Raw genomic sequence first — 16120 nt, forward strand, 5'->3', positions numbered from 1 at the left:
TGATTGTCGATGCTAAATCCATTAGGTCCTTGTGACCTACCCTCCCACCGCACAAAACACACACACACACACACACACACATCAAAGGAAGTCTTGTTCACTTAGCGAAGGGGCGACACTGAAAGAGAGAGCACTTCCTAAACGAGTTAACCATTTGGACTATCAGGCCTACTGTGTGTCTCCGGTATGCACACACGAGTACGCAGGCTTCAAAGTGGAGGAGCGTGAGTGAAGATATGCCAGGACCTCAAACAAACATTCCCTCCGTGTGTACTTCTGATGGTAACCCAATCAAACAACGTGCATGATACCTTCATGAGGATCTTTGGCAATGGAACTACACTCACACCATGCACTGACGGCACGGCAACAAGTGTGAGGCACTGAAAAAATAATGTTTATCTGCTCTTGTGTGCTTTGTACTGTAGAGTTTGCAGAGCACGTGTTTACTGACCTGTAGCAGAGCCTTCGATATCTCGAGCAGGGAACTCAGACATGGCCTCCGCCAGTCGCTCTCTTAAGCCTTCATCGGTGGCATCGGCAAAAGCGATGTTGTGCCGGGGCACTCCGAAGCTCTCAGGCCAGCTCCCGCAGACCTCTAAGAGCGTCACGCCGCAGCCATCGAAGGTCTCTGGAAACACATCGATGAGTGTTTTAGTAGTAGAACCTTCCTGGAAATCGCCGTTCAATCACCGGTCAACGTACTCAATCATCAGAGGACCAAAAGACTCCACTGTAACGTAACCGTACGTGATACGGTGGTCACAGGGTGAGTGTCATGAATCCATGTACTCTAACCAAATCCACTCCGCTTCCCGTTACCATGCTAACATGCTAACAAAATGCTAGGTTACACGCATGTTAACAAAATGTACACAAACCCTCGAAACATTGTTGTGTACATTTTTGACCTGAATCGAAAAAAAAAAAATGCTAACCAGGGCGTACGCTAACTGAGGTTCCACTGTATATGGCATCTATTATGTTATTAGGACAGGAGTTGTAGTAGATACTGTTTGTTAAACTTAAATACAGCAGAGGTAAAAGAAAAAAGTAATAATTATATTAGAAATATATATATAATATATATTTATAACATTATATTATGAACCAAACATTTACAAAAACAAAGTTGAAATAGTTAGAAATTAACTAATTGCTAATTAACTAGCATAAATGAAAAAAAAGTCCAAATATTAACAGAAAAGTTATATTCTAATGAGAAAAAAGGCCACAATTTTATGAGAATATGCTTGTCATATTAAAAGGCAAAAGTTATGCCGTTTTAGTCACATGGAGTTCAAACCTGACTATTTTTGATGAGTATTTTTTGTAAAATAATGCTGGGGAAAAAGTTATAATATGATGGGAATATTCTGGAAAGTTTTGCAAAGACTATTTAAAAAGAAAGTTGAAATATTTTGATCTAAAATTAAAGTAGATATTAACAATATGCTTTTCCATTCATATGACAAATGCAGTTTTTCTTGAAATACTGTATATATAACTTGTTAGCATATCTAAATGTGTTTTTTTGAGAACATATCAAAGTGTTGAAGTTGCATCCTTTCATTTTCCACCATGTAGCCCTCGCTGGATACAGTTTGGACCCCCCCCCCCTCCCAATTTACAGTACACAATAGCACTTGTTGGAGACACACTGTATTGAAACAATGCCAGCTCGTTAGCACGACAGCAACACACACACACACACACACACACAACAGGGCGTGTTAACTAAATTCCATCAATAAGGATAAGATACTACTGTGGGACATCTAACACATACTGGATATCAAGTTAAAGTTATAAAAATACTAATAATATAATCATACATCACAGCCTCACATTAGTTCCCCAGTGGGAATATATTAGTCCAACATTTGCATGCACACGTTATACTACAATACATACACGTTGTACTTTTGTCCAACAGATCAGCTTCTTTAGGGTGGTAAAAAAACTGAAGGCAACATAATCTTCATGCCTGTCAAAGTGCATTCACACAACCTGCACCGCCATCCTTCTCCTTTCTGTCAGCTGTAATTTTTGCAATCAGACAGATCTTGCATTTTGGAGCCAGAGAGTCTGAAACGTTGTTACTGTGTGTGTGTGTGTGTGTGTGTGTGTGAGAGAGAAAGACCACGTGAACAGCAAGCATGCAGCAAGTGGATAATTGTGGTAGTGTCCATCCAGTGTAATGAGGAACCAACAGCAGAAGGGTCTGATTTAGGAGTGCTATTATGTTAGCCATAACTTAGCACGCTAAATCACAAATGTCTTCATTTCTGCACATCATCACCATAGCGACCAAATCAAACATTTCTAATCCTTCTCTTACAGCAGGGGTGTACAACATTCAGCTTGATTGTTATTGTTATTGTCCCCCCAAGCAGGACTCCTTATTTCTAAATGGAATATTTTGGTAGTTAGAGCAAAAAACTGTTTAAGACCTCTTAATATGCTTTTTAACATTATTAGAGCCCTCTAGGCCAGGGGTCTCAAACTCAATTTACCTGGGAGCCACTGGAGCTAGGGTCTGGGCAAGGCTGGGCCGCTTCAGGTTTTCCAAAAAAAAAACGCATTTATTAAAAACTGAAAAATATACAAACTTTTTCAGTGCTTTGATTCCGATTTTCTACAATAAAAGCTCTGATAAAAAATTCCACTGTTCTCAAATATCTTAATCTTAAGAAAATCAATAAATAAATATAATAATAATAATAAAACGGCAAATAATAAAAAGTTAAGAAACCACATATAGTTGGTGGGTAAACAATTTTTTTTCAGATTAAAATGAACAAAGCATTATTAGAGCCCTGTAGACATGACAAAACACGACTATAGTCACATTTATACTTTTTTATTTACAACATATTGCGCAACTGCAGGGTTTGCTAACTCGCAAACTAGAGAGCTAGCGACCTAAACGGTAGCCTTCAAGTTATTTACTTTAAACTTAAATAGCCAAAAACTTACCACTTCCACACACATATGGAGGATAACTATTAACAGTTATTTAACCTTTAACATAAACATTAATCAAACGTAATAATTTTTTCTGGGTACATGATACCATATAGCATCCATATCAAACATTAAACTTTTATATCAAGGCGGGGGCCTCAAACTAGTGTCCTGCGGGCCACATTTGGCCCGCGGGCCGCATGTTTGAGACCCCTGCTCTAGAAAAAAAAATAACACCCCTATAAAGTTGTTGGCAGTTAATTGGTCTCAGACCCACCCCTGAATTTCAATATATTTTCATAGTCCTGCTGAAAAAACCAGCATAGACCAGCTCCCAGCATATGTTAACATAACGTATGCTGGTCTATGCTGGTTCTCCCAGCAGGGTAGTGTGCCTTTCCATTTTTGTATTCTAAAGTGAAAGAAAAAGTGAACTTTTTGAGAAATTTTGCCTATCATTGTTATGTGAGACATGAAAACAAATATTTTTCTCTTTTTTGTGCTTTGCAAAGATATAAAAACAGCTCAAAATAGATAGTTAAGAATAAAGGGATGCACCTATTCTGCCTACAATGCCTAAATTGCTGGGTGCATCTGATGAGGAAGGAGTTGAAAACACACGCAGCGGATTGTTGTTGTTCCCCTCCATCATGTTAAAACCTTGGGGGATTAAAAGACACTCTCCACCCAGCTGTTAGCCCCCACATACTGGCCCTACTTATCCTCATCGCCAGCGCTACTTCCTTAAACATTTAATCCCACTGCATCAGTGTGTGTGTGTGTGTGTGTGTGTGTGTGTGTGTGTGTACACATGCATCACAATCACCTCTCAATAAGCTACCAGTTAAAAACCAGCATACGGGCGTGAAACTGTTCCAAACCAAATGTAAAATACAATACATGGGATAAATCATATTTACAGTTAATATGAATGATCATAAAAGGCAGATGATCAGCATGTTCACACATACTACGTATATTACGTGCGGAGTTCTCCAGGGGTCAATACTGGGACCAAAACTGTTCAACTTGTACATCAATGATATCTCCAAAGTCAGGAAAGACTTAAATCTGGTATTATTTGCGGATCATACCACTGCTTTTTGTTCTGAAGGGAGTACAGATGAAATAATTAGAAAGGTCAGCGAAGAAATGGTCACACTAAAAAGATGCTTTGATGATAATAGATTGTCCTTGAACTTAAGTAAAACTAAAATCATGTCAAATTTTGGAATGTGCAAAATATTTCGAATGAGATGAATGATTTAGTGTTGGAATGGTTTTAATCCAACAAATGTGTGAATTTTTGGAATGTGTCAATTAGCGGTGTCACAAGATCTTAGGTAAACGTCCCGAGTGCACTTCAATACTACATAGTGTAAAATGAATGAAGCCCACATTGGTGGCCATGTGAATGCCTGTCTGGTTTGTTGTCTCAAACCTCCAAACAGGCGGGATGAGGGTGGATGCACGACAGTGCCAAAACTTTCGGCGCCTTGATTCATAGAACAACGGCATAAACGGAGTGAGACCTTTTATCAGTTAAGCAGTCCCTTTGTTTCGGTGGGTGGAGGCAGGGCCGCTAGCATACACAGAGTGCAGAAGAGTGTAACGTAGTAGAATTTGAAAATATCTTTTATTGTAATTTTCTTTAAAGTTAAACTTTGTAGAGCCAATCTCAGGTATCGTCTGGCCTCATGAATTGAGTTCCTTGTAACACCCCCAATAGACATGGTGCTTAAATCCTAAGATTCTTCAGACGGGTGACTTTTGGTGTTCCCCAAATTGCTGTGTTTTTTGGTTTTGTGGAGAAAGTAGTTAAGGTGACCATGAAGGCGTAAGAGCTCAACACGCATGGCGGATGTATGAAATATCTGATTGTGTTGGTCCCACTACATATGTGTGGTGGACGGTACACATATGGAGTCCATAGCACAACATAGATAAAACTGACCAAACCATTGACCATTTTGACCAAACCTTAAACCAGCAAAACGTACGAAAGACACATGTTGGCCGTATGGACGATGCACAAAGACGTACAAAGTGATTAAGTTTGTCTTGCACACTGAAAAAAAACCATAAGCATCCGTCGAGTTTATCTGTAGCCAGTCCACGACTCAAAAATCAAGTCAAACACACGTCCACCGTACGTTTCTTGCGACTAGCCGTAGAAGCTCGTACAACCGGTTGTGACGGACGCTTAAAGAAGTGAACATTCTGATGTTGGACTGGTTGGAATCAATTGACAAATGTGGGCGCAGTCACGAGTCAAAAAACAGGTTGTCTTCTGAAAAAGTTGTACTTCAGAAAGGAGTCAACGTCAAAGTGCGATCGTAGCACCAAAGGATGTTAGCGTGTGGAAGACTGGTGCAGGGGTCACGATGTCCCATTTTATGTCCTTCAACATATGCAGGATGTAAAGTACATTTCTAGGGTGTCATGCCGGAGTTTCCAGGTGACCCCTGCAGTTACCATGACAAAGCCTGCTGGCTGCAAATACAATTAGGCCTTAATGCAAGGCAGCTGATTGAGCAATTTGTTTTTATTACACGTTCTGTGTAATGACCTGTTTGAGAAAACGAGCGCTCGGACTGGAAATTCAGACAGGAAGTGTGTAAATGTGGCGGCAGTTCACGCGTGCCACGGGTAAGGATTTTAAGTTGGTTCTGATCTAGCTCTGAAGCAATCGCATGATCCACTCGCTCAATCATCTTTGGCAGTGGATGTCGCCCCCATGACGTCTCAATGAACACGTTACGGGTACACAAGATTCACGTTCAGGTTGTTATTAGGCGGGAAAGAGCGTACGGCTCCATGTATTTGTCATCAGATTTCCCACATGGTACACACAAAAGTGTTTGCCCCCACTTCAATGTTTCAGATCATCCAACAAATGTAAATATTAGTCAATGGCAACACAACTGAAAACTTAATTAAAACTTAATTAAATGTTCTATTATTAAGGGAGGAAAAGAGCCAAAGCTCCGTTTCCCTGTGCGAAAAAGTGATTGCCCCTAAAACTAATAAGTGGTTGGGTCACCCATGGCAGTAACAACCGCAATCAAGCGTTTGTGATAACTTGCAATGTCCTTCCAGCGCTGTGGAGGAATGTTGGCCCAGTCATCTTTGCAGAATTGTTGTCATTCAGCCACATTGGAGGCTTTTCAGGCATCAAGCCTTTTTAAGGTCATGCCACAGCATCTCAATAGGATCCAGGTCAGGACTTGGACTAGGCCACTCCAAAGTCTTCATTTGGTTTTTCTTCATCCATTCAGAGGTGGACTTGCTGGTGTGTTTTGGATTATGGTCCTGTTGCACAACTCATGTTGCTTTCAGCTGGAGGTCACCAACAGATGGCCCTCAGCATAATTCATGTTTCCATTCGTCATAGCAAGTCTTCCGGGTCCTGAAGCAGCAAAACAGCCCCAGACCATCACACTACCACCACCGTATTTTACTGTTGCTATGATGTTCTTTTCACATAATTTAATGGGACACACACCTTCCAAAAAGTTCCAGTTTTGCTTGTAGTATTTTCCCAAAGGTCCTTGGATGTTGTTGTGGGGTCTTTTGTGACCTTTTGGATGAGTTGTTACTGCGCTCTTGGGGTCATTTTGGTTGGCCGGCCACTCCTGGGAAAGTTCACCAGTGGCTCTCACTGTGGTTTGCTGGAGTCCCAAAGCTTTAGAAATGACCGATGGAGCTCAAAACCTGCATTTTGTGTTCAGTTGTCATTGACAAATATTTCAATTTGTTTGATGATCTGCAACATTGAAGTGTGACAAACCACAGCACTTTCACACGTAATGCGAAGCAGCAGTTTGATATAAATAATAACTTTCCGATGTATTTCTGGAGGCTAACCAGTGTCCTTTTCAGACTGTGCTCAACTTGACTTTTCCACTGCACTTAGCATCTAGTGCAGGCTTTAGTACCATTCCAGTGACACCAATGATGCTACAGAGATAACCTTAAAAACACACTTTTAATGGATGTTCACATGCACACAACAGCGAGTGGGCTGTGAACCCATACTGACACATCCTTCACGTTGTGTGACTGGAAGAGAGTGTCGTCGAGACGGTGGTATCCTCAGGGGCACAGCCAGAGTGCTGGCTGGATGGCAGAGGAGCTTTATGGCAGGCCCAGTGTTAATGGAGATGTAAGCTCACGGGATTAGCACCTATAGGTGTGTGTGTGTGTGTGTGTGTGTGTGTGTGTGACAGACGGTGCCTTTCTTTCATTACATTAAGGCCAGCGCTTGTAAATCATTTACTGCCTTATGAAGGCTGTTAGTAATCCCCATCAATAGCAGTGTTTGCCTTCAGGCACTTTACTTGCTACCACAGACATGTACTGAATATTGTACACGCAAGTCAGCAAAATATGGACTCCAGAAGTCAACACACGCGGATCTACTGAAACACGTGACATTAAACTTTATGTATCTATTAGTGTGTATGCACAGTGATGGGCATATTACTTCCAAAAAGTCATTACTTCTAGATACTAGTTACTTTCCAAAAAGGTAACTGAATAAGTAACGGAGTTACACCTTCATAAATGTCATTAAGTAACAGGAAAAGTTAATATTATTGTTAATATTATTGTAATTATAATACTGTTAATATTATAACTTCATTCCAATATTTAGGTTTTATTCAGTTAACATTCTGAATTTATTCCAATAATATTTATATTTTATTCCAATAATATTATGACTTTATTCCAATAATATTTAGATTTTATTCCAATAATATTATGACTTTATTCCAATAATATTTTGATTTTATTCTGATAATATGATGAATTAATTCCAATAATATTTTGATTTTATTCTGATATATTTATTACTTTATTGAAATAATATTTTCATTTTATTCCAATAATATTATGACTTTATTCCAATAATATTTAGATTTTATTCCGATAATATTTTGACTTTATTCCCATAATATTAACTTTTTCCGCAACTTCATTTTCAAAAAAGTACAACTTTATTTTGTTTTGTTTCTTATATTATGGTTTCAATATTTCAACATTATGGGGCTAAAATGACTTATTTTTCTCGTAATAATTTCAAATTGTAAAATTAGAAGTTTTTTTAAATTACAACTTTTTTCTTTTAATATTTTTACTTTATTCTCATGTAATTATTACTCTTTTTTAATATTTTTTTCTCCACTGTTTCTGATTAAATTATACTTTAAGACTGTGCCATGAGCAAATAAAAAAACAGCTGTGTGTTGCAAATGGTCCCCAGACCGCACTTTGGACACCCCTGGATGGGAGGCTGAGGGCTGAGCTCACGACTTGCAATTCTCTACCAAAATGCTAGGAGGCAGTATTTTCCCGAGCGTGACCCTGACACCCTCACACTGAATCCATCACGGTTCCGCAAGATTGCAATCCCTGTTGTAGGGAGCTCTGTGCGGTGCAGATCCGGCGGCCGTACGGCACAACGGAAAGAATCCGTTTCAGGTCTAACTTTTTCTTCAGACATCGCAGATGCCGCAGACACTGGAGCACGTATCACCATATCAATACATGACAATGATTACACTACATCTGTTGCTTCCAAGAACTTCCTGTATACAAGATGAGGTTTCCGCAGCTGGAGTGGACGCTCTCTGCAGTGCCTACCAGATTCAGTGTGAGTGGCATTTTACGGCAAGCCGGACTTGATCAGGATCGGAGTCTAATCAGATTCAGTGTGATCCCGGGGTGAGCAACCATAAGTTGACTAGCTATTTAGCTTCCTGTATGGGAGGGGTGAACAATGGCGACTGAGGCCACATCCAGAGAGCTGATCTAGACATCAGTTTTTAATAACGCCCCACTTTGAAATAGTCAGTCATTAGATGAGCTGCTACTAGACCACAGCGGCAGTGCTAGTAAGGCCCAACACAGGCCCTGCTAAACGTGGATTCTTCAGTACAGAATCATCGGTTTGGCCCAGAGCCATAACTATTTCCCACAGAGTCCACGTTCAGGGACGGACAGGAAGTGTGCCTCGCGTCTACACGGTACAGTGGGGTGGGTTGTGAGCCTGAGTGATTGGCAACAGGGGAAATGAGTGGCAGAAACTCCTGGTTAAACAAATAGATGGGGTTTATGTAACAATAAACACAATAAGCGTATATTCATTTGACACAAATCATTTGTCCTTGCCTCTTTGGGGTCTAAAAGTAAGCATCTTAGAAAATGACGTTGTAGTGGAAACTGCCAAGCTGCCCCTGGGAATCACCCCTCTCTCATCTTTCATTGTTTTTGCCTTCCCAAAGCTGCTTGTGTACTCATTCAGACATCTGTACATCAGTCCTACGACATACGCTACGGATGACCAAATCCAAAAGAGTCTTTGGTCTTTGCAAATCAGCGATAAACTGGAGTTAAGTCAGAAACGATTGCCAAGGTATTGTTTAACCTTTTAACTTCCTGATCAAAATCTTAAGACCAGTTGAAAAACTGCAAGAATGTACATTTTGCACTGTTGGGTCTGCAGGAGGTTCTAAGTACAGCTTCAAAATAAAAAAAAATGTTTTATTATATTATATTACTGTATAATATTACTGTCATGATCTCTTGACGGCAAAGGCAGAACGCGGTGAGATGGTTGAGTTGCCTCTCGCATTGTGCCATTGCAGCTGAGGTTGGACGCAGTAAGACAGTCATTTCAAACTTCTGAATAACATCCTGAGGGTTATGCAAAAGATGATAAAATATGTAACCATAACGGTCCTGATGGCTTCCAACTTTGCTGGCATGACATGGAGATCCCACCTGAGATGTGGAAGGGGGCGCCATCATGATCTTTCAATGGAACGATAAGAGTTTCAGGTTGTGCAGGGGCGTCAAAGAGCATCCGGCAATATGGAGATGTTGCAGGGGGCATCCCACATCAATGCTTTCTTTGTCTCGGTCCCATTTCTGCAAAATGTACATTCTTGCAATTTTTCAACTGGCCTGTATATTTTGATCAGGAGTGTACCACCATATCCCCGCCTTAGGGGGTTGCTGGGTTGCGCCTGTGCTGCTTTTTTATGGTAATGGTAATGGTTTTATTTCATTTGAACATGCATCAGATTCCAATTGAGTGCATCCCATAATCAGTTCACAGTTCCACATGTCCAAAAGGAGTAGGAAGAAGCAACGCTTATTAAATCCTACCCCTCCATCTGGTACTTTTACAATCACTAACTGTTACATTTGTTCACTTCCTGCTTTCCTAACGTAGTTCATTTATTATTATAATTTTTTAAATTGTATTTTTGGCATGGCGGTCTAGTGATTAGCGCGCAGATCTCACAGCTAGGATGACCAGGGTTCGATTCCACCCTCGGCCATCTCTGTGTGGACTTTGCATGCTCTCCCCGTGCATGCGTGGGTTTTCTCCGGGTACTCTGGTTTCCTCCCACATTCCAAAAACATGCTAGGTTAATTAGCGACTCCAAATTGTCCATAGGTATGAATGTGAGTGTGAATGGTTGTTTGTCTATATGTGCCCTGTGATTGGCTGGACCAGTCCAGAGTGTACCCCGCCTCATGCCCGAAGACAGCTGGGATAGGCTCCAGCACCCAGCGACCCTTGTGAGGAAAAAGCGGTAGAAAATGAATGAATGAATAATTGTATTTTTGTCACGTACCAAAGTACTGGGTGATATGAGCATCCAATGCCATAATGGGTACCATAGTAAGTGTCAATATAGTGATATGTATAGCACATCATGACTGGTTCAAGTTCTTCCACACATGGACAATAACAATGAAAGTCTTTACCGCCATACCAATCATGTACACCCTGGGCTTGCACACAGCAATATCATACACTTGGAATGTGTCTCCAAGGTTAACTTCCAGCCAGTTGCCTTGGACGAGTGTGAAATGGGTACCCCGTCAGGCATGGTATGAAGTACCCTTACATTGTATCTAAACAGCATTGGAAATCCCTGACAGATTGCCCTCTCAAACTGAATCAAGAAAGAAGCGAAACAACTAAAACGACGAGGACTAGAAACCCAAGTGATTATATTCCGCCGAATGCTTCCTTGCCAAGGACTCAAAGGTCACAGGATGGTTTGTCCTATATGTTTCCTGACTCCTGAGCATACACAGACATGAAAGCCAGCAGCATAGCGCAGTGGTGTGTCTATCAGAAACATCTGTAAGTGTAATCAGACGGCTTCCTTCATGAGCTGCCAAAGCAAACAGGCCAATAAGGATTCCACTTTACAGACCATCCATCTCCACTGGCCACAGCCAGTATAAACACACACAAACACAAACACACAGTGGGATGACCAATCATCTTCCTGCATGCAGACTTTACTCCAAAAGTTATATATAGTACTCACCGAGCGGGTCTACGTAGAGCTGACGCGATCTAAAACACTTCCAGATGATTGTGGAACGATTAGGAAAATGACGACATCATCAATGTTGGTTTGTCAATCATATTAGCACGAATACATGAACAAAAAACAACTAAATGAGTCCCAAGTAGTCGGTGCAATCATCTCAACGATAACGTTGAGAAAGCATGGAAGCCACCAACAGTTCTGTGTGCACACTCTCACACGTTGGGTACCACACACACTTCCAAGTGCAGGATACAACCTCCATTGAGAAAAGCAATGGGCTGTGCATCTCATGGGAAACACACACACACACACACACACACACACAGATTGTAGTTTTCTGAATCAGATTCAGTCTGGTCCTTCTTGTAAACCTGTTTCATTGTAAAAAAAATCTTGTTGGATTTGATTTTTAATGAGGTTTTAAGAAAACTAAAGAATGGACTCATGAAGACTGTTTCAACAATTGTGCAAGGCCGTTCCCAAAGCACCTTGAGGTCTTGTTCACCAATGACGGAAGGATGGAATGCGGGATGGACAGACGGATGGGTGCAACATCTGCAGTGATGCAGACTCAGCCAAAGCCAAAAGGCAAAGACTGATCTGAGTTCCTACCTCTCCTATGGATGAGCTTTGGGTAGTGCTTGAAAGGACAAGATGGTGGATACAAGCAGTTGGGATTAGTTTTCTCCGTAGGATGGCAGAGCTCTCCCTGAGACGGAAGGTGAGCAACACTGTCATCCAGGAGAAACTAGGATTGACGGAGGCATCACACCTCCCTCCCTGGGGAGGTGTTCAGGGCACATCCGATTGGTAAGAGGCCCCAGAGAAGACCCAGAAGATGTTAGAGAGACTATATCTGTCAACTGGCCTGGGAAAAACGCCTCAGGATCCGTGGGGAGGAGCTGGATGAAGTAGCTGAGGTGAGAGAAATCTGGGCCGGGTTGCTGCCCCCATGACCCGACCTCGGACAAGCAGAAGATAAATGGATGTTCCCATAGCAACCTAATTAGCCAAAGTCGTAGCAATCAGCAATGGACATTGAACATTTGAGACAGTAGGTCAGACAAAAAAACAATAAATAAAGTTATAAAAGCATTTGACTGACAGGATGCCAACTAGTCTGTCCAGGTTGTTTTCAAAGATGGTTTCCCTCTCATTCATCTGGCGGAGGCCTCACTCTTCTGTATCTTAAAGACTTAAACCAGTCTCAGTTGGGGTGTGCATCTACCTTAATGGATAAATACTCTGGATCCTGCACTGTCCTACCTCGTCTTAGCTTGAACCGATGAAGTCTGATTCTAAGACAACCCATCTAACTCTAACTCCAAGTCCAGAGAATAGAACCACCTGGAAGAATGAGAATATTAATAGGCGTACCAAGCAATGTGACCTTCACAGAACGTTACGTGTCCATGAGTCCTGTTCCTTTGACAAAGTTCTCCTCATCTCAGCTCATTATGTGTCTCTTCCATTCTAACCCATCCATCACCATGGGCAAGACCAAAGAGCTGACCTCAGGGATGAAAAGCTGATTGTTGTTCTACATGTGGAAAAGTTTGGGCACCCCCGTCTACTCTGATATTCATATTCCAAATGACGTCAAAGTATTGTATATAAATGTTGATATCACTACGTGTCCGTCCTGATGGCAATAAATCAAATCTCACGCTGTGCCTGTGCCGACACCCCTGCTGTGCAAATTTGTCCAATTAGCTACGGCCCCCAGGGAGTGCGAGCGTGCAAACTCACACATGTGGGCCCCCACAATCCTGCGAGAAACAGAGCCCTGCCACGGTGTGAGGACTAAGCAACAAATGAAATGCATTTCACGGCTGTAGGATTTTATAGAAGTGACCTCCACAGAGCTGTGTGCAGCTACACCCCCCCGGCCCCCAGTGAAGCTCACACACACACACACACCAGTGGTGGGACACACACATTTATGATTGTTTTATGCAAATAAAGTGAAAGGTGGAATAGTTGTGTCCCATTACACACAGTATTAGCAGCCTCTTTTTATCTGTTTATTGTTTTAGTCCAAAGTCATGAATCTTTATATGGAAAGGCATTGTCGCTACCATTTGTGTCATAATTGAGGTGCTCTTTTCCCCTCGCGTGTTCCTCTGACCATGATTGTATGATTGTATTTTGTACGCCGAGGAGGATGCAAACAAGCCTCCAGTGCTAAGGCTCTTATATGCTGGATAATCTGGGATAGTCCGAGGGTCTTAACTCACCCTGCTACATACTGGGTGTGGCTGGGGGAGGGGGGGGGGGCAGCTAGAGGTGTGAAAGGAAAGTACAGCATCGGTGAGCTCATCAACCGCTGCAATTACACATCTCGGACGATGTAAAGTCTGGTCATATATACAATATCATACAGTTAAACATTATACAAAAGGGTGAATTAATGTATAAAACTAAATAAATAACACATTAAATAATTGAATTAATTATTTTTTCCAAAATATATAAAATACACTCCAGGTCGTGATTTGGACAGAACTGACTTAAAATATACAAATATATCTCATCATTTTGTTTTATGTTGGCAAAATACATAAACAATGAGAATAATTCAGACATTGTTGCAAATTGGGATTAATTATGATCAATGAATCTTTTTAAAGACCAAGAGATATTTAAAGGAAAAATGCACTTTTTTGGGAATTTTGCCCATCATTCACAATCCTTTATCCTCAATCCATGAACACGTGTCTTTCTCGTTATTCTGAGTTCTAAAGATATAAAAACAACTAAAAAGAGGCCGCTAACTAATTCAAGACATTCATCTCAGTTCGGGTCATTTTTGATGATTTTGACTGTTTTCTCAAGGCATGGAAATTATTTTGTTTTGGGCTGTTTAAACATGGAACCTACCAAAAAGATTAGACTCTCAATTGTTTTTTTTTTATTATTTAGGTAAGTTTCAGGAAAATATCAGTTCCCAACTAAAAAAAACAGCTTGTGAAACGATACATTTCAAGCATAACATAACACGTCTTTGGTAGCAAATGAGTTCATGCATGTAAAGGGACACACTAATTCTGCCAAGAAAGCACCTAAACTGTGCATTACAGACAGTAAAGTACGATAAAGACATTGAAGGACTGTACAGAGAGACAAAAGAAGTAAACAAAACAAAAATAATTTGGGTATTTGCTCCCATGTTTGGATGTTGTCAAAAAAAGAGTTTGATCTGACAGAACTGGTGGGGGTGTTATCAGGCGAGGTAAATCGGCCTAAACCTGAGGCTAATGTTTTGTTGGGGGTGTGGGAGAGATTAATAAGGACCCGCTCCAAAAGGCTTTAGCTGGACTGTTAAGATTCTTAACCCTGCTAACCTCTTCTGGCGCCACTGTGGATCCAAAATGTCCCTGAATGGCGTCGCAACAACACTTGCTTGCTCGCATTTCTGCAGCCAGTTTTCTTCTTCGGTGGGAGGCATCAGCACGAGTGGCGGTTATATGTATTGTGGCATGAAAACATTTGGACACTGTACAGTATTGTGTAGTATAGTATAGTATAGTACAGCATAGTATACAATGTTATGTTCCGTTTCCGATAGGAACACAGTCATTCACTCAATTCAGTCATACAGCCGAGTTTCTCATACGTGGCTATCGACCTTCCTTCCTCTGCGTCTGTCCCCTCTTAAACCGTGTCTGTCCACTGGCTTGACAAATAAACAATACAATTACAAACAGGAAGAGTAACAGCAAATGAGATCTGTCTAAATAAGCATACAGTCTTCCCCGTGCTGTATGTCCAATTACTAGCGTTTGTTACTAGCAGTCGTTACAAACAATGCTGATCTGTCAAGCCAAAATCTGCTGCTTGCCCCAAAACAGACAAGAGATGGACGGGACAAGTTCTTTCAGAATAATACATCTATTTTTTCTAGGGGTGACCAGAGTGACAGGTAGACTGTTTCTAGAGAAACCAGCTTTCCATTGACATATAGCACGCCTGGGCACACAAACGCTGGCGTTGTCATAGAAACAGTAGACATCGTACGGTCAGAAGACCAAGCGGTTAAGCAACGACTGTTCAGCACACGCAGTATTTCTTGGAATACGAATCCTGCGTTCATGTCCAGGCCACAAGAGCATCAGTCTGACAGGGTCAAAAGCCAAGGTCACAACCGGTCGTACGGGGCCAGAGACTGGCCATAGACTCTACCGGCGCTCACCGTTTATTTCAGGTTGCAAGACAAACCTTGCACTTTTGTGCGTTTTGGTGGTGTCAGGTTTTGGTAAAATGTCAATTTTTTTTCATACTTTGCACTTGTAAACTTGGTATGTGTGTTTTGTGTTCATATATATTTACATCCACACATTCAGATATTTCTTACTCGAGTAAGTCATGTGTAGAGTTCATCAATCTCACAAAATCTTGGGTATATAAAATAAATCTAGGGGAGCCAATGGCTTGTTTTATATGCCTTCTTGTATCTGTATTTGCATGTATTAATGTACAGTAAAGTCTTGTTATATCAATATTGTCGGGAGTCAGAAAAAATATCGATATAACCGGACTGTCGATATATCCGATCCTGCGCCGAACTGCATTAAAAGTGGGCAATAATGCGAGCAGCAGTTCTTCTGTTGCAGGCATGTGTTTGGCCAGCTATGTGGGGCGGGTTGAGCATGACCTGTGAACCAGGAAGTGCGGGAATCGGTGTGTGTGCTGCGCTCTGGTGGTGGAAGTGTGAAAAATAAAGTTGACTGGAAGCAGCCGTTCGCCGTGTTCTTTTTTGGTATTGAAATCCTTAAGCAAAGATTGATTTA

The 16120-nt window shown here is 41.3% G+C and overlaps 1 protein-coding gene across 2 annotated transcripts in view; it reads right to left on the reverse strand.

Annotated features, from left to right (window-relative positions):
• The window catches only part of bcas3 (BCAS3 microtubule associated cell migration factor), a 208434-nt gene that overhangs the window by 11893 nt on the left and 180421 nt on the right, over positions 1 to 16120 (reverse strand). For both annotated transcript variants that reach the window (XM_058079792.2, XM_078792600.1), the window contains exon 23: positions 455 to 631. In XM_058079792.2, the coding sequence (XP_057935775.2) occupies positions 455 to 631 (177 nt within the window). The remainder of the gene's footprint in view (positions 1 to 454; positions 632 to 16120) is intronic.

The sequence above is a fragment of the Doryrhamphus excisus genome, linkage group LG8, assembly GCF_037039965.1.
Source record: "Doryrhamphus excisus strain RoL-2023G ecotype Guam linkage group LG8, RoL_Dexc_Guam_v1.1, whole genome shotgun sequence".
Classification (NCBI taxonomy): domain Eukaryota; kingdom Metazoa; phylum Chordata; class Actinopteri; order Syngnathiformes; family Syngnathidae; genus Doryrhamphus; species Doryrhamphus excisus.